The 26,390-nt window shown below is 38.9% G+C and overlaps 2 protein-coding genes and 1 long non-coding RNA gene across 9 annotated transcripts in view; 1 reads left to right on the top strand and 2 right to left on the bottom strand.

The window, feature by feature from the left end:
* Positions 1–11,217, bottom strand: part of PPFIBP2 (PPFIA binding protein 2) — a 92,744-nt gene extending 81,527 nt beyond the window's left edge. For 5 of the 7 annotated variants that reach the window (XM_072337553.1, XM_072337557.1, XM_072337559.1 and 2 more), the window contains exon 1: positions 11,141–11,217. The gene's annotated coding sequence lies outside the window, so the exon portion shown is untranslated. Of the gene's footprint in view, positions 1–7,263; positions 7,375–7,683; positions 7,789–7,985; positions 8,089–11,140 lie in introns of those variants that run through there. The other 2 variants (XM_072337554.1, XM_072337556.1) reach the window with 2 other exon arrangements.
* LOC140252646 (uncharacterized) lies at positions 8,024–13,169 on the top strand. Its single transcript, XR_011903682.1, has 3 exons — positions 8,024–8,192; positions 12,924–12,997; positions 13,096–13,169. It is a non-coding gene; the product is annotated as an uncharacterized lncRNA (long non-coding RNA).
* Positions 13,170–16,149: 2,980 nt separating this feature from the next.
* On the bottom strand, positions 16,150–22,943 carry OLFML1 (olfactomedin like 1). Its single transcript, XM_072338596.1, has 3 exons — positions 22,625–22,943; positions 21,516–21,804; positions 16,150–18,545 (listed from the first exon to the last, which is right to left on the bottom strand). The coding sequence occupies exons 1-3, from the start codon at positions 22,748–22,750 to the stop codon at positions 17,767–17,769; spliced, it is 1,194 nt and encodes a 397-aa protein (XP_072194697.1). The 5' UTR covers positions 22,751–22,943; the 3' UTR covers positions 16,150–17,766.
* Between the last annotated feature and the right edge of the window lie 3,447 nt (positions 22,944–26,390).

Raw genomic sequence — 26,390 nt, 5'->3', positions numbered from 1 at the left:
AAGTAGAAGGATCACAATTAGAGTTCAGTGTCTTTTTTCAGACTCATTCCATCGTTCAGCAGCCAGATAGAAGCCTACTACCATACTGGTAATCGTGACAATTTTATACTAATTTTATGAGTAAAACTTCATTTGCTATTATATGATAAAGCCCATGGTATTACAGCAGCCTTTATATTTCCACTTGGAGTTTTTAAAAGACAGTTCTATTCTTGGGAAAAATAAAAGAAGAATCCATGTGCTCATGTCAAAAAAAGCACTGAACTACTGACCTGCCATGAGGAAATTGTTTTCCACTAGCTGTTATTGATAAGGTACAGTTTTGGTCCATGACAGGAACAGCAGTTTTTACTTGATTATTTAAGAAAGGCAAATTACTCACTACAAAATGAAATTTACCACCAGCCCACCTAGCACAGCAGTTTTATCAGCCTCTACTAATTTGGAAGCTTCTGTTTCTGAGCATCCTAGTCTGGATTTCAAAGGCAATGAACAACCACTAGCTCATTTAGCAAGAAACAACTGGTGACTCTGGGGAAGTAGCTCTTTGTGGAGATTCCTCTCTTGTGAAGCATTCCCTTAGAATTTTCTGATATGGGTAAGCATCCTTCTTCCCTTCTAGCATCTTTCTATTGTGCCAGTCCTTCTGTCATTACACCTCTGGTGAAGCACCTTTTCCCATCATACTGCTCAAATTGCTACATTAGTACATGAATTTCTCTCCTCTACAAAACCACTTGCTCGGAACAATTGCACCTCTCCCCATTTCCACATCCTAAGCAGTTAGTGAAGTGAGAACCAGCTAAGGCACCATTCACAGACTACAAACCAAATGTGTTAACAAATTTCCTAACTAGATGGAGAATGCAGTCAAAGCAAAACATATTCAGACCACAATTCTTGTGACAGTTTCCTAATCCTTAGCCTCATCTACAGCTCTTACGAAATGCAGCATGCACTGGATAGAGTACTGGTAAATTTAGTGCAGTACATTAAAAATCCTTTCACAACATACTACATGATTTTCTGTAGAGCAGGCCAGAACAGATCTTTTTCTTACAAAAACTGCAAGATGACAACATTCCTCTCTTTGAGTAAGGAAAAGTTCTACACAATGTGATTCTCCTTTTGTATACCTGAGGTTTGCCAGATCAGAACTTAAACTGTTGGTTCCATCTTTGGTTAAAATTACTACTTCAGACACAGTGTGCGCGTACTTAGAGCACTGAACACAGAGTTAACAAGGGTAACACAAGCCCATGCCTGAGTACCTCGGCTAAAGCTTCTTCCACATTTCCTTCAGTCTTGCTGTTTCAAAAGTAATTAACGCATCCCAGGACCCAATGACTTGTTTTGCCTTTTTTTTTCCTGCTGGTGTACTACATGACCATAAATCTTCCAGTGAAACTGTTTAGGGATTGATGTTATGAACACTGGAAGATGACTCATGCTTGCATGATTCTTCATTTGCACCTTTACTGCAAAGCATGTAAAGAAGCTACAATCAGAAATAGGCCAAAGTACAACTGTGTACCTTACCATAAAATCTTGGAAAAAGAAAAAGTTTTAATGCATGAAGAAAAGGAACAGGATCAACACAATTCCACATAAGAGATAGTGTTACTTTGTACCTCATAATAAGAGCCCTATGAAGCATATGGAAGTGTCACTCCAGAATGACTGAATTCCACTGAGGTTGGAAGGAACCTCTGAGAATCACCTACTTCAACTCTCAAGACCTTGTTTGTAATAGTATGAATGTTAACGCTGGCTGCAATGTCACTAGGGTGCTGCACATAGAGTACACAGGTATTTTAACAAATTCAGCTATGAACCACAGAGGAACAGTATGTTTTAATTAAAGGATGGACAAGTCTCATGCAATAATGCTTTAAAACATCCTCTGTTTAATATTAAGCACGGTAAATACCATCCCCGTGAAATGCAGAAACCCTGCTCCCCAGGACGGCTTATTCAGTTTTGTGTTGTTGTTTTTAATAATCTGTTTAGGAACAGGCTTTACCTATCCACTGTCTTTAATAGAGATTTTTTTTTTTTCCCCTCCTGTGTAGTGAAACATCAGAGTATTTCAACATGGAAGCTGAATGCATTACATACCTTAATTCATCATCACAAATACATTAATAAATCTTACTGCAATGTCATTAGATTAAGATGTTCTGATTATTCATTATAAGCAGATGCTACTAACTGCATGGCATTTAGTGGAATAAAAACACCGACTATATTAAAGGGACAGACTGGAAAATATTTTCCCTTGTAAACCTGTGACTTCTGAAAACATCCTACAGGTAGTCAACAGTACAGATGGAAAAATATTTTTAATATAAACAGAGACAGAAACAAGAAGGCATCCCCATGTAAATCATCTCTGAATTTGGAGAGCAACCAGATTTGTTTTCAGAAGCAGATAAAGTAAAACATCAGTTGCCATTCCGTCAGTGCTTGAAATCCAGACTAGAATTAAGCAGCTTAGATTTATCTCGTCGGTTGATTTTAGAGCATGGAGACAGAGCCAGTAAGTGAATCATTCACTGAATATTCATACAGTGTGCATCATTGCTCTGAAGAAAACAAGACTCGCATTCAGCATTTGATAAGCAACTACATGAATCTGTCTTCTGTCATACGGTATTTCTTACCATCGATTCCCTCAAATACATTTCACTTCTCAAGCTGTAATGCTATAACTAGATGGAAAGTATTGCCCTAAAAACAGGATGGCAAAGTCTTTGGCTACAGCAGATGAGAATGAGTCCAAGTGCAGCGGCCATAAATACAGAAATGAAGGAAAGAGCTGCTTACCACTGGACGGCCTCAGCTTGGCAGGGATCTCTAGCAAGAGATGCCCTCACACCCACTGCCAACCCTTAAATGAGGTCTGGGAAGTGGTGGATCCTGGCTCCAGCCATTCCAGTCATTCAAGTGCACTCCATGCAGCTGACCTCTTCTGGGTTGACCCTGCCTTCAGGTGCCATCAGGTGCCATCACTGCTTCAGACCTTGACTTAACATTTCCACTACAAAAACCTAGTTCTAGACTTTGCTGAGGTAAACCCAGGCCTGCTGATCTGTTCTCTCCGAATTCACATCTGCTTCAGGAAACCATCACTAACTTAGCACTATATCTTCTAGTGATACATAAAGATTTCTCTTACAATTAGCAATTCACACTTCTGTCATTTTATGTTTCCAACAGTCACATCCATTATTTACCATTCCAAGCACATACTGTATGTCACCATTCAGTTTCATGTTATTTCTTCTCTCTAAACTAGGAAGCAGCAAATTTTCAGCAGTATTCAGCCCTCAACTCTGATCCCCTCTTACTTCACATTTCAGCTGGATGATTCAGTTAAACAGAGGAGCGTACATTTTATATCAATATAATATAAAATAAGAATATATTTTATATATTAATGGCTCTCCATTATCTTGTAGACCATTCAGCAGAAAAATCAGATTTTTACTGTCCATTTTAATGGGCAAAACACACAAGACTAATTTTGAAAAGCATCTTCACTCTCTCTTGGATACTGTGAAACATAAGTATAGGAAGCTTTAAGAAAATATTCATTTGTCCACTGAACAGCTGTGCACTTTCCAATTCTCTGTATAGGAATATGTTACTGGTCCTGTACCAAATGTACTCTGCTTTATTGGCAGAAGAAAACAAACAAACCCTGAAGTAATACAGAAAGCAAAACAAAAGAAAAATAGCCTGCGTTAGAATAATTTTAAATTCAATCAGTCACTACTTGGAACTTTTGACAGTGACTGGTATAAAATAAAGCTCTTCCCTCATGAGTTTCATTCAGAATATGTTATAACTATAAAGATGACAAACTACACTCAGTTCAGTACATGTAAAGAACTATTTTCTAAACAAATTGCCTCACAATTTCAGCAAGAAGGCTAACTTCAAAGTGGGAGAGAAATGGGGTCTTATAAATTAATTCTGTTAAATATAAATACAATCTTCCTTTTACTCTCCTTGCAAGAGCATGCTGAAAGTTGCATTCTAAAGAGATCATATTACTGGTGTTTTACATATATATACACACGTATATTCAGGAAGCTGAGTAGGAAAACTGCATGTTAGGGCTGTCTTATGTACATAAAGATACCTATGGGAGCATTGTTCTTCTTTAATCAGTATGAAAACACACAGCTCTTTCTCCTCAGCATCTTTGGGTCACAGGTCCAGAAATACTAGTAGGCTATACAATATCCCAAACAATCTTGCTTTACAGGTGATCAAAGTGAACTTTAAAATCCAGTTTACTTTTATAGTCCTTTAAAACACTACACTGTAACTTGGCAGACACACAGTATAAACAAAATCCACAAATTGAACTAAGCTGATAACAGTGCTATTAAGATTAACTTTTCTTTCAGAAAAGAATTACCTTTTTAATTTAACTCCTTTGTTCTGTACATCAGTGAATTGCCAAATAAAAGTGCTATTGGGAAGTAGCACTTTGGGATTATAGTAAATAGGTCCCATGAGATACAGTGATAAAAACCAAGTAATTATAGTGTCACAAGGTCACAGGAGACTTGCAATAAAAACATAGTGTTAAAAAAAAATACAGGCAGAAGCATCTAGCTATAAAAGTACTCTTATATCGTTGCTTCAAGTGTGCACCCATTCAAAATCAAAAGAACTAGGAAACAACACTGCACGGTGGGCTGGCAGAAAAGAATTCAGGCCATCACAGCTTATCAGATACATCTCATCACCTCAGAGCTGGTGATTCCAGAGGAGGGCCACAAAAATAATACAAGGGATGGAACAACCTCACTTGTGAGGACAGGCTGAGAGAGCTGGGGCTGTTCAACATGCAGAAGAGAAGGCTGCAGGGAGACCTGAGAGCAGCCTTTCAATATCAAAAGAGGGATGATGTGAAGGAAGGGGACAAATTCTTTATCAGGATCTATTGTGACAGGATAGGGAGAAATGGCTTCAAACTAAAAGGGGGAGATTTAGATTAGATATAAAGAAGTCTTTTTTTTTCCAAAGACAAGGGTGGTGAGGCACTGGGTCAGGTTGTGCACAGATGGGGTGAAAGAGGGTCCTTGAGAGATGCTTAAGGTCAGGCTGGACAGGGCTTTGATCTAGCCGTGGATGTCCCTTGTTCATTGCAGGGAGCTGGACCAGGCCTTCAAGGGTCCCTTCCAACTAAAAAGATTGTGACTTCTTGCCCATCTACTGAACTCTGGTAACTGGTCCTGGTAAGTGGTACCTCCAAGGACAGCCATTACTGGCTAAACTTTATCTGGGAGCGTATGAGAATCTAAAGATCATATCATAAGTTGAGTTCACAGAATTCTGAGTATAAGGGCACAAATGGAGATTATAAGCATCTCCACAGATTTGCACAATGAAACCACATTAATATACAAGTAATTTTTGAAGATTCTCTACTACCATAGGTTATGTTTGGTACATTACTGTTCTTACCTTAGTAGTTAAGTTCTAGAAAGTGAAGAAAAGCCTTGCGTGGGATAGCTTGCTGAACTAGAATGTTTGTATCTATACTGAGTGATCATTATCACAGAACACATTTCCTTCTGCATAATTTCTCTGCTTTGATAAGCAGTAGATTCTCTGAAGCATACCACAGACATCTAAGGCCACACAGAGGCTCTGCCTTACCTATGTGAGCCAATAGCTTTTCCTAATCTTTCCAGGTCAAGGCCCTCATTTGTTTGAGATGAAAGACAATTCAAAACATTTTTCCTCCCTAGCTCTAGTGAAGTGAACTAAGTTTATAAATAGTCTAATAAGAATGAGAACAGTGTCTACAGATGGGGGGGGAACAAACTGGAAACAAGTGACAAATGAGAGCTATAAAGCAAAGCTGCAAGGAGTAAAAAAAGTAAACAAAACAATAGAGTAGATCACCTCCTTCATGTTTTTACATTTTTTCTATGTTTGCACTCACAGCATCATCTACTCTGCTTTCCTCCTTTGTTCTTTAAGTTTTCTCTTACTCTCTTCCATCCATTCTCTTCACATCTTCCACTCATACACACTTCACCACAGTGAGATGCACAGATGATATATAGCAGCAGACATACAGTGTAACAGAAGTGCAATAGAGGAAAAAGTATAAAAAAAAGACAGAGACCACTCTTTCACCCTGCTTTGGATTTCTCTCAACATACAGACTGGGCAAGCAGAATTGATTAAAGAACCCAAGATGCTCGACTTATACCTTTCCTGCTTCCTTGCTTCCAGCATAATCCTAACATGTATAACATAGGTGGAATAACAAGGATGGTAGAAGCAACATCCTCCGCAACCATTCCTTCAAATCATTTCTGAGGCAGAAAATAAAAGCTTCAAGGGAACTCGCAACCAGGGAGCAATGCTCCCAGCCCAATGCCTACCATGCGTCAACCGAACAGGATTAATTGGTTCCTGCCCTCTCCTTTAAATTTTATGTTTTCCATAGGGCAGGGTCCTAGGTGTATGGCAAATAAACTGCTATTTTGTCAAGCCTCTAGATTATTATCTGACACAGACAAATAAAGCATTTAAGATTCAGGAAGGAATATCACTATTTTGAGGCACATCACATGTCAACAACAGATACAAACATTGGCTGTTTGTGGCAAGATTACTCTTGAGCTCAGCTACAGTCTCATTTCTGGGGTCTTGACATCATTTTTCCTCTCTCCCATATTGATACTTGTCCAGAAGACCAAGTTAAAGTTCCTCTGAGTTCTTTTCACTGGGCTTCCTTTAGGCACAGGATGCCCTTACAATCGCTGCCAGCGGGGATATCAGCAAATTCATATCACTTAAAAACAACCTATGCTTGTTCAGGTTTATCCTTATTTGACTTTTCTTCTGGTATTATGGGTTCTCCTCCATTAGGAAAATGCAATGTAGCTTGCAGAGCAGATCCAAGTCAAAGTCAGGAACACAAGCAGAGCATATCAGTACATCTGGAAAGCTGAGATTCAGCTTCCTTCACTTCCCCAATCTACTCCCTCTAGATTTCCATACGACTTTCAGAACGAAACCCTTCATACACCTGCACACATATTGCTACTCCCTGCATAATAAAGAAAAGAACAACAAAAAAGCCAGGCAGTAAAACACCCCTCACTGTTCCCCTCTCCTATCGACCCCCTACAATTGAAAATGTGGCGTGATGCAAGACCTTTAGGACTGCGGGAATACCGTGTGTTGTGCATGCAAATCACCCAAAGCACACAGCTGCACTCCTACCTGCAGGCGCTCAGATCCACCAGGCTGCCAATGGAGCATCTCACACCGCTCCACGCCAAACCGAACGCACGTCGGCACCTAAAAGCACACTGTCGCTTATCACCCTCACAGCTGCAGAGAGGGAGACGTTTTCATCTGATCAGCGTGAAAGCACGAGCGCTGAGCCCCGTGACGGGGATCACTTGTCACCCCACGCTCCGTCCTCCTCCAGCCCCGTCTCCCAGCTGCTCCTTCATCGCAACCCCCCCCCACCCTCCCGAGGCAGCTCTTCGCTCGGGGCCGTGGCTGCGCCCGCCTGTCACCGCTGACAGCATTTCCGAGCCGACTGCTCAATGTCAGCGCAACAGTTTATTTATTGAACCGCCGCTGCAGCTCAAGTTTCAAAACTTCTCTCCCTTGTGAGAATAAACACCGCAGGACCTCAGAGCCGCGTCTATTTAAAAACCTTCTCAAACGGCACGGAGCCCTTAACTCTTAACGCCATTAAAGAAAAAAAACACGCTTCAAAGGAGAAGCGGCAAAGCATTGCAGCATTGCAGCATTGCAGCCCCATCTGCGGCAGCGCTCGCGGAACGTCCCCTGCTAAAAACCAGCCAAACCGCCCCAGAAAGCGCCGGCAGCCCCCGCCCCGCTCACTTGCCTCCAGCTGCAGCTTCACCGCCAAGCTCGCGCCGGCAGCGCCCGCAGCCGCCCAACGAGCAGCGCCCGCCCGCGGGACCGACCTGCTTGGCCGCGCTCCGCTCTTAGCTCACGAGCACGAGGAGCGCGGCGCGCGCGGCCCCCGCCGCATGTGACACCGCGATAACTTTCGCCGTCATGTTCCCGCCCAGACGGGTCACCCTTTGCGGCTCTGACACGGATCCCACACGGCACGCATCTGCTGAGCACCTCTGCTTCAATCGGCTTTGCAGGGAGCCGACCGAACAATGGTAAGCGTTTAGCAGAAAGCGAGACCAAGAGTTGCGAGCCCTTGTAGTTAAAACACGCACTTTTTGCTCTCTGCGGAGCGTTTCCGTTTCAACCGTCCGTTTGTAGCCTTACCTCTGTGATAGCGCTCGCTTCCAGCTAGCTAGCCTAAGTTTATTAATACTCCCGATGTTTTCCTGTGACTATGTTACTTCTAATGATCACCCCCAGTTTTAGGATTCCCTTTTGGCTGCATTTGGTGTATTTGTAAACGTGGAAACGTTTGCACAGAATCACTGAACTGCAGGGGTGCAAAGAGGTGCCTTAGTCCAACCCCTGTACCCAAGCAGCCTCCCTGCAGTAGGTCCCATAAAAAAAGCATTCAGATGGGTCATCAGTATCTCCACAGAAAAAGCTCACCACCTCTTCCCATTTCCCTCTGCGCCCCTATGAAGGGCTGCAAGCGATATCAGTTTTGAGATCCAATTGTTTACCAAGACAGTGTCAAAGCAAACATGCCCAGAAGTGGGGGAGAGAGAAAATGGAAGGCAGAAATGCTTTTGAAACATCCCTGAACATGCTAAAGAATAATTAAAATCTGCAAGAATCCAGAGGCTGGGCTTGGTTTGCTTTTGATTTTTTCTTTGTCTACCTCTCAGCTTTGAGATAACCATATTAAATAGGTCGCATGGAGCTATGGTCAACTTCATAGCATTTGATAGCACAAATCACACATAGACTTGATAGCACAAAACACATAACAAACACTATTACTATAGCACTGCTTGTTGCAGTGTGTTACTGTCAGTGGAGTTTGCATCCTTCTGGGTAAAGCTGAGAAATTTTTTCCAACACCAGCCTACTTTCTTCTCCCCAGCTAGCTTTGCTCCCAGGCTAAGGATGTGCCCAGGTGACTTTTCATGTGATGAAAGCACCACCTGGGACCTCACGTACTACTTTATGGCTACCTAGCTTTGTTACCTCCTTTCTCATTCACACCTGAGTTGGAATTGTTGAAGCCCTGCTAGCACATGCCCAGAGCATGGCCCAGCTTGAGTTTTGTGAGGGGCAGGACCTGTAACAGAGGCTGTGCAATTACTGCCACTCACTCAGGTAGCAGCACTTACTTTGAGTAGCACAAAGTACAAAATGGCATCCTGCATCACTGCAGAATTCAGTTATCATTTTACGTTATTATCTATGATGTATAGGTTGCTTATACTTAATGTACCATCAGAGACAATCCAAATCTAGGGCTAACTGTAGCTTGTAGTTTCTGTCTATCTTGAGTTGTGTTGAGTTTTCACAGAAGTAGGTTAATTCTATGTCTCTCTCACTGTAGCACTTTGCAGAAGCTCTACCTCAGCTGTCCTCTCCTCCCAGCTAATTGCCATTCCATAAGTCCCTCCTTCAGTAAGAATGGTTTCTTTCTGCAGTAGTGCAGACATGTTACTGTCACAAAGCTGGCATTGTGTTACATCTTTGCTTCTCATATCTAACAATGAAGCTTATTCAGGGACAGCAGAATCATCCTCCTCAAAAAAGACCTATGAAAAAGAACAAGTAGGGAACCCAGAAGAGAACACTGCTGGGTACTGCTCTAAGGATCATTTTCATTACTTCCATCTTTGAAATCAGTGAGGAGATACCTGTCAGCTCCCATATGTTGCTCTGTATCAATTTATCTCACCAAGATATAATTACCATTGCACTGTAGTCCAGGTTGCTGTTATATTTTCTCAAAATTATACTGTTCATTAGAGTAATCATCTTCAAGAAATGCAGTTAAAATTCAGTCCCAACAATTCTACTTCCTAAAAGTACTTAGTAAGAGTTCTCACAAGAGATTGAAATCTTACTGAACAGGTAGAGATATTTGTTTCTAAAACCATACTTACTATTTCCCCCCCCCCCCCCTATTGAGAACACCATCTTTACAGAGATCTTGTTTTAGGGCAGATGAAATACACTAAGTTTTGATTGCTTTGCATATAGTTTTTCTAGAGAATACTAACCCATCAGATTTTCCCCCCAGTCTTCTGTTTATATTCCTGAAGTTTTAAATAGGCAGCTCATGTTTTTAGAAGTGCCCCATTACTTCTATTCAGCATTTTAAAATCACATTTAAAAGAGCCATTGATCTGACTGTTAGAAATGAATTGGAACTGTGTGTCAGTCAGCTGTAACTCCCTACATTTAGCCAGTAGAGCTGCAAGGCCCTGGCTCCACCTAGCGTTCATCTTTTAAAGAGGCATGAATGACCTCGAGAAAGCGTTCAGAATTCTTGACTGACAGGTAATTGCTCTGTCTATACGTTTTGTGCTTATTTAATGGTCAACAATCCTACCACAGTACATGAACATCCAATGGAAGGCAGGTGCAGCCTTTCCAGGCAGACACAGCTTTCCAAAACATCTGCCTCCAAGTTCATTCTCACCATCTCACAAAGGCCCTCTTATTATAGCTTAAAAATGAAGCTTTTACTGTAAGCTACGCCAAGCTCATACACAGGGAACACACTACCACATAAACTGCTATTCTATTTCCTGTACTAAGGCAGTTTGGAGTCATAGATCTCACTTCAGTCAAACTGAACACTGAATGCTGTAGGATTTAGTGTCTGTTCAGATTTGTTTGACTTTTTTTGCATAGTTGAAAAAAAATACATTCTAAAAAGTAATTCCAACATCAAGATATTATTAAGCTGTTTCTCTAGCATAAAGATATCCAGTGTTCTATTGGGAAACATATCCAGCTAGAATTCAGGTTTGAGTCAAAGAAGATCTGACTTCTTTGAGTAATTTCAAGTTTTTTCTTTAGTTTTCTAACTTCTAACATAAGAGAACCCATAACAACAGGACAATTCCAAGGCTGTCCCACCTGCAGATTTAGAGATTGAAGGTGAACAGTTGGAAAAATACAAGTATAGCTGGAAATTAATGGCCAAAGAACATCTAAAGAAAAGACTCACCAACTCTGAAGCCTTCAGTCAAGAGAGGTGCTCATTGATGCCAAGGCTCACCACAAAAACACTACAAATAAGCAAACTCCAGAAAGAGATGCTACCTTAGCGGTGGTCAGCCCTTAAATGGGATCTAGGAGAGATGGAGTCAAGCTCCACCCCTTCCAGGAGCACAGCAGAATTATCTTCACCTGTGTTCCCACAGTTGACAAGTTGCTTGCCTCAGATGGTTTAATCAGAGGTTCAGGCTGTGATCAACAGTTTCCTTTACAGAACGTAATTGTCCATCTCTGTTCTTTTTCCAGACAATGCTCTTGATCACTTCTGACTTTGCTGGTCGTTACTGTGCAATTATTTATCTCATTATCATACAGCTGCAGAAGCCATCCCTTCCTCTTTCTTTTAGAGAAAATCCTCAAACACCTTTCATTTGGTATCATGATTCATTTAGTCTGGTATAACAAAATACCTTTTACCTAGCTACAAAAGCAAACCATTGGTGTGAAGCTTGTTGCAGCTCCCAGGCAGTAAAGATTAGTTTAAACAGCTTTCATCTGACCTCTGCATTTGCAAGAGCAGGCAAGGTCAGTTAGTGTGATTCAGTTGAGGTGCAATAACTCAGTCACATGCCTGAGCTCTCAGCTTGTTTACTGTTCAGCTTTCTTTTGTCAGTATTTTCAGATGTTTGCTAAAATATGTCTTCACAGAGTAAAGAAATGATACTTTCTGTGGAAATTTAAAGAAGATCAGGCAATATGTTTGTCAGGAATAGTGAAGTCTTTGTCTGATACGTGTCTTAAAATTATCTTAAAAGATCAGCCTTCAAATAGTCACTGAAGTCCACTACAGGAGATCTCCAACAAGCCCACAAACAAACAATCACCAACACAAAGGTGGTAGGTCTCTAGTTTTAATCGTTGCCTTGGATCCAGTAGTTGATAAACTGCATGTGTATGCCTTAGCTTGAATGGTTTGGAACTTTTAAGTAGTAGGCCATGTCTGACACATTTAAGAGAAAATCCTAGACTTTCAGATTCCTTGGGTGGCTTGTAACCTGCAACATACAAAATGTACGTTTCCTGTTGTAGTGGAAATGCTGAGTCAGGGCCTGAAGCAGTGATTGAAATTGAACCTAGCATATAAAATACATTTTTTTCTCTCTATCAGACTACTGACTTTCAGCAGTTCATGTGTTGATTTTTTTTTAAAGCTAATGTGTCTTTACTATGTTTGTTCTGTCTTTAAGCAGTAGGCTTTATTGATAAGTGTCTAGGTACATTTTGGTTACCATACTTTGATTAGCTTTTTAGAAATAGCAGGAAAAGTCTGTGAAGTTTTTATGTTTAAAGTAACTTGAATAGGAAACTGTACATACCATAGCAAAACCTCTGACTATAAACACCTAAGTTTTATTTATGTTACCCTTAAACTTCAAAGATACCTGTTAAGAAACTAGACTTCAGACTTTATAGCAGATCTTAAATAAATTGGGAAGAATTATTGGGGTTTGATAAATAATGTCTGCTGTATGAATACTTGCCTTTTTTTTGTATGGCCAAAACAAATCTCCTTATTATTTTCACTCAAATTAGGATACATACCTAGTGTATTTGATAGTTTCTGCAAGATACACAGACCCCATTTTAAAGTCCCTGTGTAAAACCCAAGGATGGAGGTAAACAAATCTAAATGAGGTTCCTTACTGTAAACTACCTCTGTGGATGTTTTTAATTAGGGAATTAGAGATGTTCTTTTTGAATCATGTGTTTTTCTTTCTTTTGACATTTGTAAGGGAAACTGTTGACTGCAGCCTGAACCTCTGATCAACCATCTGAGGCAAGCAACCAGTCAGCTGCACAGGTGAAGGTAATTCAGTTGTTCTCTCATAAGGGGTGGAGCTTGACTGCACCTCTCCAAGATCCCAGTTAAGGGCTGACCACTACTAAGGTAGTATCTCTTTCTAGGGATTGCTTTTTTGTGGAGTTTTTTGTGGTGAGCCTCAACGTTGGTGAGCATCCATGTTGACTGAAAGCCTCAGCACTGGTGAGTCTTTTCTTAGATATTCTTTGGCTATTTACTCTGTAATTACAACTATATATTTGTGTTTTTCCAGTTATACGTTTGTTGTTGGGTTTTTTTTGGTAGAAAAAGTTGGTATTCTAATCTCTCTGGTTAGAGTTCAGGCTAGGATTTGGTGATAGAAGTTACATAATTTTCAAGTAACTTCAAGGAAACTAGGTCTTGTTCTAGATGTGTTCTCATACAAGTAGTATGTTGTAGAGTTAAGTACCCTTGTGAACCCTCTCGGGAGGATTGATTTTTAGTTTGATTACAGTGCTACAGCTGCAGGAGTTTTGGTTTGTTGTGTGGAAACCTGCATTGCAAGTGACTTTTGAATCTTGTGATTTTGCACTGATTGTGTCTACATTAGCTTATGAATATGCTCATATCTGCTTAATAATTGAAACTGTTTCTTTTGTGCTATGCCTACTTTCTATAAGTTCAAATGGAAATCTGGAAGAAGCATCTGAGTATCAAAAGCTTACTTGTACAATAATGAATGTGTTCTTGTTGTTACTCTTGCTTAAGGTGGTGGCTTTCTGTATGTAGATATGAATTATGACTCACATACTCAGCCTGAGAAATAATTCAGTTTTTGTTGTTGCATGCAGGCTTTTCTTTCTGCAAATTTGTATGTGCTTTCTAACAGATAAGAGTTACCTTTTGGGTTCCTTTAAAAAAAAAAAAAGTGATTGTAATGTTGGACAATAAAGGTTTGTTCATGATTCACTAAGAATCTAAATTGTTAACTTCATTCAGTACAGTTGTATAAATGTGCACAAAGGAAAGAAATATTTGCTTCCATGAAGTAATGGTATGAACAGGGATATGAGTTCAGCTATAGAACTTTCCTTGCTTGTGTACTGCTAGCTATCAGGATTCTATTCCTGTGGATGCAGCACATTCCTTTTCAAAAAGTATTCACGTCTTGTTTATGAACATTCTTTGCTGTTTTTCTTGGATGGACAGTCATCTGATGCTTGACTGTTCCGTGAGGAAAAACAAGTTCATCTGCATAGACACTATCAAGGATGATTTGTAAATGTGACTGTTATGAGTAATAACACTGAAGTTCAATGTTGAGAGTGTCATCAGGTAAATCTCGTTACAGCAGACTTATATTAATCTGCAAATACGCTTCACCAAAAAGTTTGGTTTATATAGAAAGGTACATTCAACCTGCTATTTCTTTGCCTTATAGCCCTTTTAAAGGGAGTCACTTAAACTATGGCTTGCGAAATCAGCTGCAACTTGATTGTGCCACCTGCGTTTCAGTGCTAGGCCTGGTAAACTGATAGGGGTTTATGTTGCAGGAGTAGCTGGTGGGAAGCTAGGGCTGACCCAGGGGGGAGCTCAGGTGCATGCAATGCACTAAATGACTGAAAGGGTCTTGTATTGGTAATGGAGGTAAGAGCATCTCATCTAAAGATCCCTGCATACCTGAGAACCTTGCAAGCCTTCTGAAGATAAGCAGTTTCTTTCTCTTATTTCTTTGTCTACTGCAATTACACTTAAGCAGATCCTTGCTTACTGTAGCCAGAGACCTTGTTGCTCTGCCATCTTATGCTTTCTATCTTGTTACAATATCATTCAGTGAAACTGCTTGTGCTAAAAAATTTACTGAAAGGTTTTTTAGATCTTTTTAGGAGATAACACTTTGCATAGTGATACATGCTCTGAGCCTTCTTCAGTTCTGATTGCCTCTGTAATTGAAATTACTGAATGCAGATAACTTCTGTGGATTCAGAAAAGAAGCTAAGAGTTAAGGGTGTAAATAGTTTTTCTTTTTTTCACCTATTCAAAATACAAACAAACAAAATTCCCCCCACAAAACATAGAACTTTTCTCTACAAGTTGTTTCTACCAACTGCAGATGTGGCACTGGAAAGTTGGCATTAAATCTGCTTACATCTTGCAGATGCGTTAAAATTGCTTTTGGACAAATACTGTGGAAGTGTAAAGCCAAAGTAAACCACTGCAACTCCTAAAGGGAAAACTATCTTATCCATGTGAGATACTATCATTTTCAGTTGAATATGCACACAGGTAATTACACTGACACTTTGACTTCTAATCGTCTGTTGTAGTAAATGGACTGTGATAGAGGAAGCAGTTTAGTACTAGGCCTTTAAAGTAAAAAGCGATTGGGCAGATTTGTGGAAAAAGAAATCTTCAGTGATGTTGACACAGAGAGAGTCCCTCTTGCATGAATCGTTAAAGCACAGTTACGAGTTAAGTGTTCCTATGTTCTTTTTTAGCACTTTGTGGTTGGCTATTGGTTTGTTTAACTCTCTGGTCGATGAAATAAAGTTGCTTTTATATTTTTCTAGATGTGATGGGAATGAATTGGGTTGTAGTACAGCAAGAAAAAAATATATATATAATTTGTTCTTTAGGGAGAATAATCCAGTGGCTGGCTTGTGAATTGTTGGAGTAAACGCCCTGAAAAGTGCAGAGTCCAGGTCATTAAAGGCCTTACAAATAATTGAGGCAGCCTTATTCACTGATGGGTCCTTCTGTTCTCTTTCCTTATGTTTGCACACAGACAGTCAGCAAATCAACGTCATTACTAACATCTGTGAATTACAGATGTTTTATCATTCACATATTTGTCAGGTTAGAAGTCTTGAAACTTTGCCACTCCTTGTGAATAAGCCTTGATTTCTAAATTTGTGACAATGCTTTTAGTCTTTTTAATGTGATACGGAATAACTTAATGAAGCTCATCTGTGCAGGACCTACTTTTTATCAGAATTAGGCCATCTATGAATTTATTATGGAGTCTGGATTTCCCAGGCAGCAAGGTTCAGAGACTGCCTAGCCTGAGTTTTTGAGGGTTGTTAATTGATACAACCATCTTGAATACAGAATAATAATAAAGTGTGTTCTACACACTATTACACAGAGAGAGCCTCCAGGAATGCCTTTTCTGAAAAAGCAAGCTTAATTCACATTTATGACAAAAGCCTTTATTTGTTAAGTCAAGATTACACATCCTTTTGCAGTTAGGATCTGAAAGCATTGCAGAGGCGGTATATACTCTATTTTGCATGTGTTACCTTACAGATGAAGAATAAAAGGCTGAATAATGTAACCTGCCTTTCACCTATGGACACACAGCAAATCGTTGCCAGCCCTCCTTATTCTAAGTCCAAGGATGTTTTCCACTGCTTCTTGTGACCTCTGAAGCATGGAGTTAGTGCTGTAGTTATTAAGGCTGTGTAGAATGATATTTTCTCATGTTAAAATCAGCCCAATATTGTTGTAATTTCTCAGTCTGTATGCTTTTAGCTGTATTCAGGAACTCCTTTACAAAATAATTGCCTGATGGTTTTTTGTTTTGCGTAAGCTGTCTTTAAACAGGTCAGCACTTTCTGTTAAAGAACAAAATGGGTTTTCTGTAGAAACAACTGAGGACTGTATTTCTAGTACTTTATTTTTGTAATTGACTTCCAGTTAAAATCCGAAAGGTAAAGCCAGAACCTGTATTTTTGTACGTGTCTAGTGCATATATTGCTTTGGTTCTTTTTTTTGAAGCAAATGAAGTTGTATTTCTGTTGAGTTCTCCTGTTTGCAAAGCCAGGATTGAGCAAGTGATGTGCACTCACTTGTACTACTTGGGCTCATCTGATTCACGTTTTCTGTACAGATATTTTGCTGTAGTCAGTGGACAGGATAAGAAAGATTTAGGTATGATCAATAGAAATGTTTGGAAATATTGAGAAAGCACCTCAGGACTTGATGCTGACAGTGGAAAGAAAGCAATTACTGATAAGTAAAACAGTTAAACTGTGTATGATTCTGAACAGATCTAGGAACATTCCCTATTACAAACAAGTAGTGATACACTTAAAAAAATAAAATAAAATTGGAAAGTGGCAAATTGAAGCTGTTAAGTGGGAATATCCATCTACAACTAATGTTTGTTGGACCTGAAGTGGCCTGGGCAGCTACATAGACAACAAAAACAGGCTAGAAAGTCGGTGATTAGAAATAGCCTTGATATAATGTGCAGGAAGATCATATGCTAAACATAAACAATATGTTTGTGAGAATGTCTACTGCTTTGCTTTGCAATATGGTGAATCTTTGCCATTAATTCAGTGCAGATCGCTTCTCTGGCACTATGTGATTTTTACAGTGCTTTTGACAAAGATTATTATTATTTATTTTACAGTGAATTGGGCACTGAAAGGAACTAAGATAATGTGTGTTTGGTAGGCAGGACTTAATTGATTATCATGACAATGAAGCAGAAAGCATGGTTTTAATAGGAAGACAACATGTTAGATAAGTTGTGCGTGTATACGCACCCATCTGTATTTTTACTGTGCTCTTCAAGACTACTTTGCATGTATGTATTCATATGGTTCTAAGGAGTTAATTCTTTATGAGACTTTACATATTTTTAAATAGATGCTAGCTGAAGATCACTGGCATGTGTAAGCATTAATTTATGTGACAGATATGAAAGTTGTAGCAGATGGTAGTTATTGTGCATCAAAATGATAGTAATTCCACAATGACGTTGAGACTCTTAGCCTTTAAATGTATTTGAAAAGTTGCTGAAGATTCTAGGCTTTTTGCTGATTTTGAAGCTTATAAATAATCTGGGATCCGTCACCCCAGGCAAGGAGCTGCTTTTCCTTGGGATCATAATGAATAGTGGAATGACTTCCCTGACGTTTTGGAAAATGCAAAACTGGTATTTCATAAGTATTTACAGTACCCAAAACATCATATGCACATTGTATGCGAGAGGTGCCTCCGCTAGGAAAATTGTACACGACATAGAGTGTATTGCATGCCATGAAAGCTGCTTCAGCATCTTTGCTGCTGCATGTTGTATCCCAAGAGTGTTCCACTGACATGGTTGTGTGGTTGATTTTGGTAATTACGAGGTTTCCTCCAGTCTCTGGTTCTGCATGGATTGCCCAGAGCCCATGCTCATCAATAGCGAGATCTATTTTTGTAGATGGAGATAGTTGATAGGCAGGAATTCTTCCAGCTCCTGGCAATAGCATATGGTCAACTATATTTCTTTTCTGGATATTGAATTTAATTATTTCATTTAAGGAACCGTGTTTGTGATAGAATAGGAAACCCTGATAAATAATGTGGCCAGTCCCTTCCCAGGGAAATGGCAGGATAACTCTACGTGCTTTTAGTGTATGATTGCTTTCCATGAATGTCATGATGTTTGCAAATTCAAAAATAACATTATTCACAGGTCCATTTAATAAATAAATCTTTGTATGCTTTTTGCCAGGATCTTTCATCCAAGAACCGTGCTTATCTCCAGTCTTCTTGACTATCTTTAGGGACTTTACACCTGCAAGCATGTGGTCACAACCTGTAAATAAATACCCAAAGAAAAAAAAAATCAGGTTAGAATATTTGAATTTTATGGTTTGTGTTCTTTGAATTATTTACCTTCTTTTTAACCAACCTAGATACCAAGGTGAGTATATCTGTACTGCTGCCATTTCTACTGCTTTGTTAAGTAGTGTTGACTCTAATTTTATTATATATTTGAAACAGGAAGCCTTCAGCTACACATGTTGCGTTTTTAGACCAGTGTTATTCGAAAAGCAATCAGTTCCTGTGCTTGACAGGAAGCCAGCTAAAATCCTGATTTTATTTATTTATTTTTAAATAAAAGCCAGATAAAATCCTCCTGATATGTGATATTTGTATGTGCATATATATTTAGGAATTCTCTTATCCTCTGTTCCTCTGTTACCTTTTTTTTTCTGTTAGTTGAGTGGTGCGGTTCACACCATAGGAGGTAGGGTCGCCGTCCAGAGGGGTCTGGACAGGCTTGAGAAAGTGTGCACAAGTTCTTAATGACATTTAACAAGGCCAACTACAAGGTGTTATACTTGGGATTGCCTTGACTCAGATCTTAATAAAGGCTGGGAGAAGAATTCATTGAGAACAGGTCTGAATGGACCTGATGGATGAAAAATTGAACTACTTACATGGTCTTAGAGTGATGTGACAAGGGGGAATAACTAAAAGAGCGGAGATTTAGGTTAGGTGTTACAAAGAAATTTCTTAGAGAGTGGTGTAACACTGGAATGGCATATCCAGAGAAGTTGTGGATGCCCCATCTCTGGAGGCATTTGAGGCCAGGTTGCATTGGTACCCTGGATGTCCTGATCTAGTGGCTGGCAATCCTCCAACCTAAGCTGTTCTGTTATTTATATATCTTATATATTTGCTTTGATGTAAAGACAAAGGGAACAGATGTAGTTAATGTTACTTATTCTCTTGTTAGAAGCATGACCGGTGGAATCAAATAAGGATAAAGCTTTTACTGTAGCAAGTGAGCCTTCAACAAGGACAACTAAGGCCTGCTTGCAATTGTATTTGTCAAAGGTTGTCAAGGATAAGAGGCTTTTTTTTTAAGTATGTTAATAGCAGAAGAAGGAATGTGTAATTTGTGTGTGAATGAGGTAGGTGCCCAGGTAATGGGGATGCTGAGAAAATGGAGATACTGACTGCCTTCTTTGCTTCAGTCTTTGCTACTAACACTGCCCTTCAGGAGTCCCAGACCCTGGAGGTAAGGGCATTCATATTACAGGAGATGCTATTTGAAGTTTTACGAATTGCTTTTAATTAAGTGCAGCCTTTTTAGTAAACAGAACAAATAAAGCCTTAAGGCAGAAAGTTTTGGCAGCAGATGAAATGGAGAAAGCAAAAAAACAGTTCCTTTACTGGCCTGATATGAACCTATTGAAGTCATTGGCAAGGTTCCATTTGCCTTTAGGAATCGACCTTTATGTCATTTGTGTGTACTGATATCCTCTACCAAAGCACTCCTATTTTGTGGCTACGGCATTGACTGGTTGCAGGGTAATCTACAACAGCTTTCCTGAAACTAGCATTTATTGATTAAATTAAAAAAAAAAAAGTCCTTGTGTTAAAATATCTGATAGGCATTAGCAATGTGTTTGTCATATACAGGAGAAAGACACCAAGTAACTGGATTACTACTTGAATTCCATGAAGGGTTTCTCCTTGAGATAAAATGTTATCTCAGATTGGCTTTCCTAACATCTTGCCAGAAGACTAAGGAACTGACATGCACAGTGAGCAGAAAGTATATCAAAAAGTTTCCTTGTTATCCACTGATACCTTCCAGGCCCACTATTAACAAGCCTTATAATATGCAGAAGAGAATTTACCAGGTCCATCCAAGGCAGGGCAAAACAGAATGGGGTATCAACTGCTGAATGTAAAAATAATCATCATGTACACATATGATGTACCCGAGTCTATACATATCTATATAATAGAATATATAATATTTTGAGTTATTTTTGGCAATTTTAAATAAATAAAAGCTAATCTCAGAGTGCTTCAGCAAAACAAAAATCCCAAACTTCTGGGTAGCGTGTGGTAACAGTTACTGTGTGCAGGAGTTGTGAATGTCTTGTTCCTAAGTACTTCAAAATCCACATGGTGAGTAGTTTCCCCATGGGCTTTAGTGGGGCAAACATTTGCTTGTTGCTGAAAAAGCCTGAAGAAGAAAAGTGTGAACTTATTTGTAAAATTAATTCAGTACACTTCTTCTGAAGCCAGTGAAACTGTACAATTGATGCTAAAGATCTTCCATCTCCATAACTGCTTGTAAGAACTGGCTTTGTCTCCTCTAACTGTTCTTATACATTTGAACAAAAATGGAACAGTCTTCATCAAGTAGATATAAATTATATATTATTTATATATAAACACGTTACAATAAAGATGCTTTATAATGAGCAAATTTAATTTGGTTGCAGACAGTTGCACATTGCATATATTCTTCATAATGGATACCTTACACTTTCAAATTAGAATTGAGCTTTGCTCGTAGCTAATCCATTGTGCTTTCTTGATAAAAGTACACAGTGGGGGAGATGGATAATAGAATAACAGAAGAGGGCAGCAAAATAGAAGGAAAACGTAGTACTGAATTAAGTTTTATTAACTTGAGTTCACTTTTAAAGCTTTGATCTGTTTCCAGTACAAATAACAAAGATCAACATTAGTTCCTCAGTACAATGGAAGTGCAGTGGCAATTGTTCAGTTGTTGTGGGATTTTGCAAGAACTTGTTTTGGTTTTTTTAATTTTGTAATAAAAGCTTTCAAGGAGTAAACATGACATATCAGAGTATATGCAAAACAAACATTTGGACTGTTCTTATGTCCTCCTTCCCCACATATATAAAACATACACTTTTTTCAAGGACTAGTATTTACATGTAAAAGCCATATTATCTTTGGTATTCATGTAACTTGTGAAAATCTGTTATCCCTACAAATGAACTGTTCTTACTTGCATTAAGCATGTCTTTAAGTTTCCTTTTTTCTTCTGCTGCTTCTAATAGCTGCTGTTTCACGAGGTCTTCATCTACTTCTATGCATGTCTCAGTATCTCTCACAGATCCAAAATAGTCAACGTCCCTTTGTGCTCGTTCAACTCTTGTTAGCAAATTCTCTACTTCATCTTTAACCTCAGTCTTGTAACTGTTCAGTCCTGACAGACGTGAGAGTACCATCTTTGAGAAGTCTCGAAATTCTTCAACATAATCCAGTATGTCTTGGTTGCATTTATCCAGTCTGTTCTTGGGTTAGAACACAGAAAGAGCTTACATAGAAACGCATACATAATCTGCATAGATGTCACTGGCATTCACAGTTACTTAATCTCTGCTATTCTCTCCTTTACAGTTCCCTCCTCTATTTGAAAACATTGCTTTGTTGCCGCCTATGTGCATGGAGAGTAGAAATTCAAGTCAAATTCTTGGCTGTATTTAAAAAAAGTGCAAGGGTTGGTGAATTTAGATGAAGCTGTCTGTAAAAGACAAATCCTCAGATTTTATGAGGCACCATATAGTTTAAAGCAGACACCTGTTTATGTATTGCAGCTGCAAGGGGGTTATTTCAAATCCTAATTCAAGGGAAGATATGCTGCTGTTCTGCATTGGTGTGTCTTAAGTCACTCTCTTGACCAGGTTTATCTGTACACAGAAATGTATTGGGCATTGTGTTCTGTCTTCTCAGGAACTGACAGCAGTTCTACCGGTAACTGTATGATTATGCCATTCCTTCATATGGACTGACTCAATGTCAAGCACTTGTGGTTTTGGCTAAATTCCACTGTACACAGTCTGCGTAAAAACAAATGAGTGATAGCAGAGTAAAACATAACTCCATGAAATGACATCCTACCATAAATAATAATTGGGAGTCATTATAGTTAAGGGTTTAACAGCAGTTTTGCTTAACTGTACTTATTTGGAAATGCTGGAAACTTATCTTCCCGATACTGATTAGAATAAAACCACTTCAGTATTTATCCCCAACCCTCCCTCCCCTGCCCCCCCAGCTGCATTTTCAAATCTTTATATAGGCAGTATTACTAAATGATGTAGTTTTACATACCTCTAAGGATAGGATACGACGGTCTATGTAGTTCATCAGTGCTGCATCTTGCATCACATACTGGGCCTCTCCCATGAAGTTTTTGAGGAGTGGAACTAATAAAAAATGAAGTCCAAAGACGATCATTGTTTAATAAAATCTTGAAGGTGAAAAATACTAAATTAATAGTGTAGGTGCAGAGAGCAATCCTCACTGCCACTCCAGAATTAAAGAAAATGTAATAGTTGTCTGATGCCACGATGTGGAAAAATACTAGAAGTACTGTGGTTACAGCTATTAAGAAGACTTAAAATGGCTGTTGCAGTTTAGTTTATCATTTAAAAAAAAAAAGTTGTGGAGCAGAAACCGAAAGTTGTATTTCTAGAAGCCAGATGACTGCTTCCCAGTTTGTGATCCTATGATCAGTTCCAGATGTTCAGTACTGAGTCACATAGAGCCCGTAAGCCAAATTTCATTAAATGCAAATAAAAATAATTTATTTTCCCTCCTTCCTCCTCCCATTTGCCTTCCCGTGTGAGCAGAACTGTGCAGGATAAACTTGGTGTAAATCAGCACAGCTTCAAAGTCAGTGAAATGCTGTTTTTTCCTTCATAGAGAGATCTGATGCATAATCATCTATTGCAGCAACCATAGTTGTTACTGTGAAACAGTCTAAAGCCTTTTTTTCTCTTCTGGTGTTCAGCCTGTTTTCAGGAGGACTGTAAATCATAAAGTGAAAACAAACAACTTTTCCCCTTCTTGTTCCTCTTTTCTCTTGCTAGTGCTTTTCCAACTAAAATCAGTATCCTTAACACAGTTCATTGTCATTGTAATAGAGTCCTTTAAGGACCTCTTCTTTCAGAATAATAACTATCTTTTTCAAATTTTCTTAATTCAAAGGAGCATTACGTTTAAGGAATTTCTTCTTTAAAAGCTTTCCTTACTGAATGCCTTGTCTGGAGAGAAACATGGCAAAGCTAATATTGTATTCCTCAGGAAACCACATGTTAGGACTTTAGAAAAGGTCCTTTTGTATCTGAAGCCAAACGGCATGTCTCTTTCTCAGAAATCTCCACCTCCTCACTTTTTCTTTCCATTTTTATTTCTTTGCGGGTTTTGTTTCTTAGAATTTATACAGCTTTCCTTTGGTTTCTGACTGTCCTGTGTTTACATAAGCATGCAAGTGTTGAAAGGACACATGTAAAACTTAACACAACGGGCATATTTAACCTTCATTTCCTTGTTTGTTGCAAGGTATGGATATGTATGTTTTACAAGCAGAAGTCACAGAATGACCTGGGTTGGAAGGGAGCTCAAGGATTTTGAAGTTCCAACCCCCCTGCCTGGCAGGGCCACCAAACTTCTATCTCTTTTTCCCCTTTCAATTTTGCTTTGTCCTGAGGGGCACAAACAATTTGCCAGTTCATATTTACAGGCAAATACTTGGTTTTATATTCCAGTGCCATCTCACTATACTACAGAACTACGCCTAGGGAAAATAGAAAGCTTGTATGTGGGATCCTTGAGAACAGGTACTTTAGGAAGCATATTTTCTGCCTTGATTATGTTCTCTGGAATGTTTTCACTAAGTGCACTATCACCTTTCTCACGAAGTAATCAGCTTCAGCACTGGGGAAATACAAACAAAAAGTGATCCCCTTTCTCACTCCCTGAGCAAACCTGGAATCTTTATTGTTGTTCTTGGAGCTTAGTATGTCTAGCATGGTAGTCTTAGACTGTGTGGAGTGAAACATAATGTTTTGTCTGCAGTTTGGGAGATGCTTGATTCATGTCACTGTGTTCAAGAAAATAAGTTCTAACTGCAGGTTCTCTTTCAATATAGCAAATTAACTTCATGGTTTTTTATTTTTATTTTATTTTTATTGCAGTCTGTAGTTTGGGTCTGTAAGGCAAGGCAGTAACTTCTGTGCAACATTTGATTGGACTTTGTCAGTATACCAGTTGTGGAAGAACTCTACTGAAAGCTTTTCCTTGAAAATATAGTATCTACAGCCACTTCCTATGGGGGAGCTGGTGAGAGTAGTCTGAATTGCTGAATTAGGCAGTACTTCAGTGGATGAACACTTCCATGTAATAGTTTGGGTGCAACCTGGTTTCTGTTTGAATCCATGCTACCTAAAGGGGGGGGGGGGGAAGAGAATAACCTAAGCAAAGTATTATTTATGATTGAGAAAACATAACTAAAAGCCTATTTGTAATTTTCTTCCTTCGTCATAAAGCAGGGATTGATTATATACATAGGAAAACATCTTGACTGATAAATGTCCTGTATATGGACATACTAAATGATACTAAATGTCCTTAAGCATGCTGCAGAAGAACCTAGATTTAATTTTTTTTTGTTACTCACCTTTTCTCAGGATTACCAACAAGACAAGAGACTAGGAGCTTCCAAGGGTTTCTGTTAACAAGATATTCTTGTGCCTGTAAAGCCATTATCTCATGGTCAATGACAGTGATGGTCTGTGTCAGATGCGGTTTCCTTGCTATGGCTTCTGGTTAAGAACTGGACACAGTTTTTCCTTCTGTTAATACTTAATTCCCAGTTTTTACTCTGCCTAGATATGTCACTGGAGAATTTATTTATTTATATAATCTGTGTATGTTAGATATATTTGATAATCTTTTAAAGGAGGACTGGATTGTCAGGCCAGAGGAGACATTAGTCTCAATATGCAGGATATTATATGCTAACAGAGCAGAAAGTTTTCTTATCTTAGGGAACAGTTTTTCTCTTTATAGTCATTCCTGGAACAAGCTTATGCCAGACAGACTTCTAAAAGGAAGCAAGTATGTTGATGTAAGTGTACCTGGCTTTTTTGATCTTGTCCTTTTTCACCCTGGGTAAGATAATATTATTTTTCTGTCCATGCGGCTGCTTTGCTGCTTTATTTCAGTTTTAATTTCAGAAACTGGCTGGATGAATTCAGAGAAAATCCTGGATTTGTGAAATAACTGACTTATATAAAGGTAAACAGCAACTTAACTATCATAGCATACTATGATTGGTTTCAGAAAACATTTGTTTCTGGCATCTCAGTTGAACCAGAGCAGTGGCATAATAAGTTAGGCACTTTGCAGTTACATGAGTCACTGTATGGTACTTGCAAATGCTTTTATCTGCTCCTCTTGACTGTAAATGCAAAGTTTTCTGCTTTGCCAAAACTGATTTTTCTGTCAGTTGAGAGAAAAGGACTTTTATGACGCAGGGCTTCATCTGTGGAGACCTCAAAGTTACTGTTCAGGAGACTGCTTTGCTTTGCCCGAAAGTTCTCTGAAATGTCTCTCCAACATTTTTCACCTTGTGGTCATTAATCAAACGTATTGCAGCTGAAACAAGACGTAAAGAAATGACTATCTGAGATAATGGAATTTTATTTGTGATTGTAATTTCGGTAGGTTTTGTTATAATGATGTTTTATGTTTATATATAATATATTACTGCCTTCTTTCTCGTTTTAAACAGGACTTAGGCAAAATTTCAGTACTGGTCAATACCTGATGAGGTTGCCTAATGCTAAGATCTTTGAAGCAGAGAGCTTTTTTTCTCATTGAGGCAAATCAACACTTAATTCCTATTAGGTTATTAATTATTTCATTCAGTACTTCGATTTCTATATCTGAATTCACATTGCTGTAAAAAAGAACTAACTAAAACGTAAATGTCTGAATTCCACCCAAAGTCCTTATCTGCCCTACTATGAGAAGCGTCAGGAGTGATACCACTGAGATGCAATACGGTGATGCCAACGACTCTGAGATTCGG

The sequence above is a fragment of the Excalfactoria chinensis genome, chromosome 5 (genome assembly GCF_039878825.1).
Source record: "Excalfactoria chinensis isolate bCotChi1 chromosome 5, bCotChi1.hap2, whole genome shotgun sequence".
In the NCBI taxonomy this organism is placed as follows: Eukaryota; Metazoa; Chordata; class Aves; order Galliformes; family Phasianidae; genus Excalfactoria; species Excalfactoria chinensis.
The sequence above is the reverse complement of the archived record's forward strand: the minus strand, read 5'-3'. Positions and strand labels throughout refer to the sequence as shown.

Bases quoted from the DNA above. Each gene is read 5' to 3' on its own strand.
- OLFML1 (XM_072338596.1), bottom strand. From the start codon at position 22,750: ATGATCGTCTTTGGACTTCATTTTTTATTAGTTCCACTCCTCAAAAAC. The intron at 21,805-22,624 runs GTATGTAAAACT...TTCTAACCCAAG, and splicing joins GTCGTATCCTATCCTTAGAG to AACAGACTGGATAAATGCAA. The intron at 18,546-21,515 runs GTAAGAACAGTT...ATTTATTTACAG, and splicing joins TAAAGACATGCTTAATGCAA to GTTGTGACCACATGCTTGCA.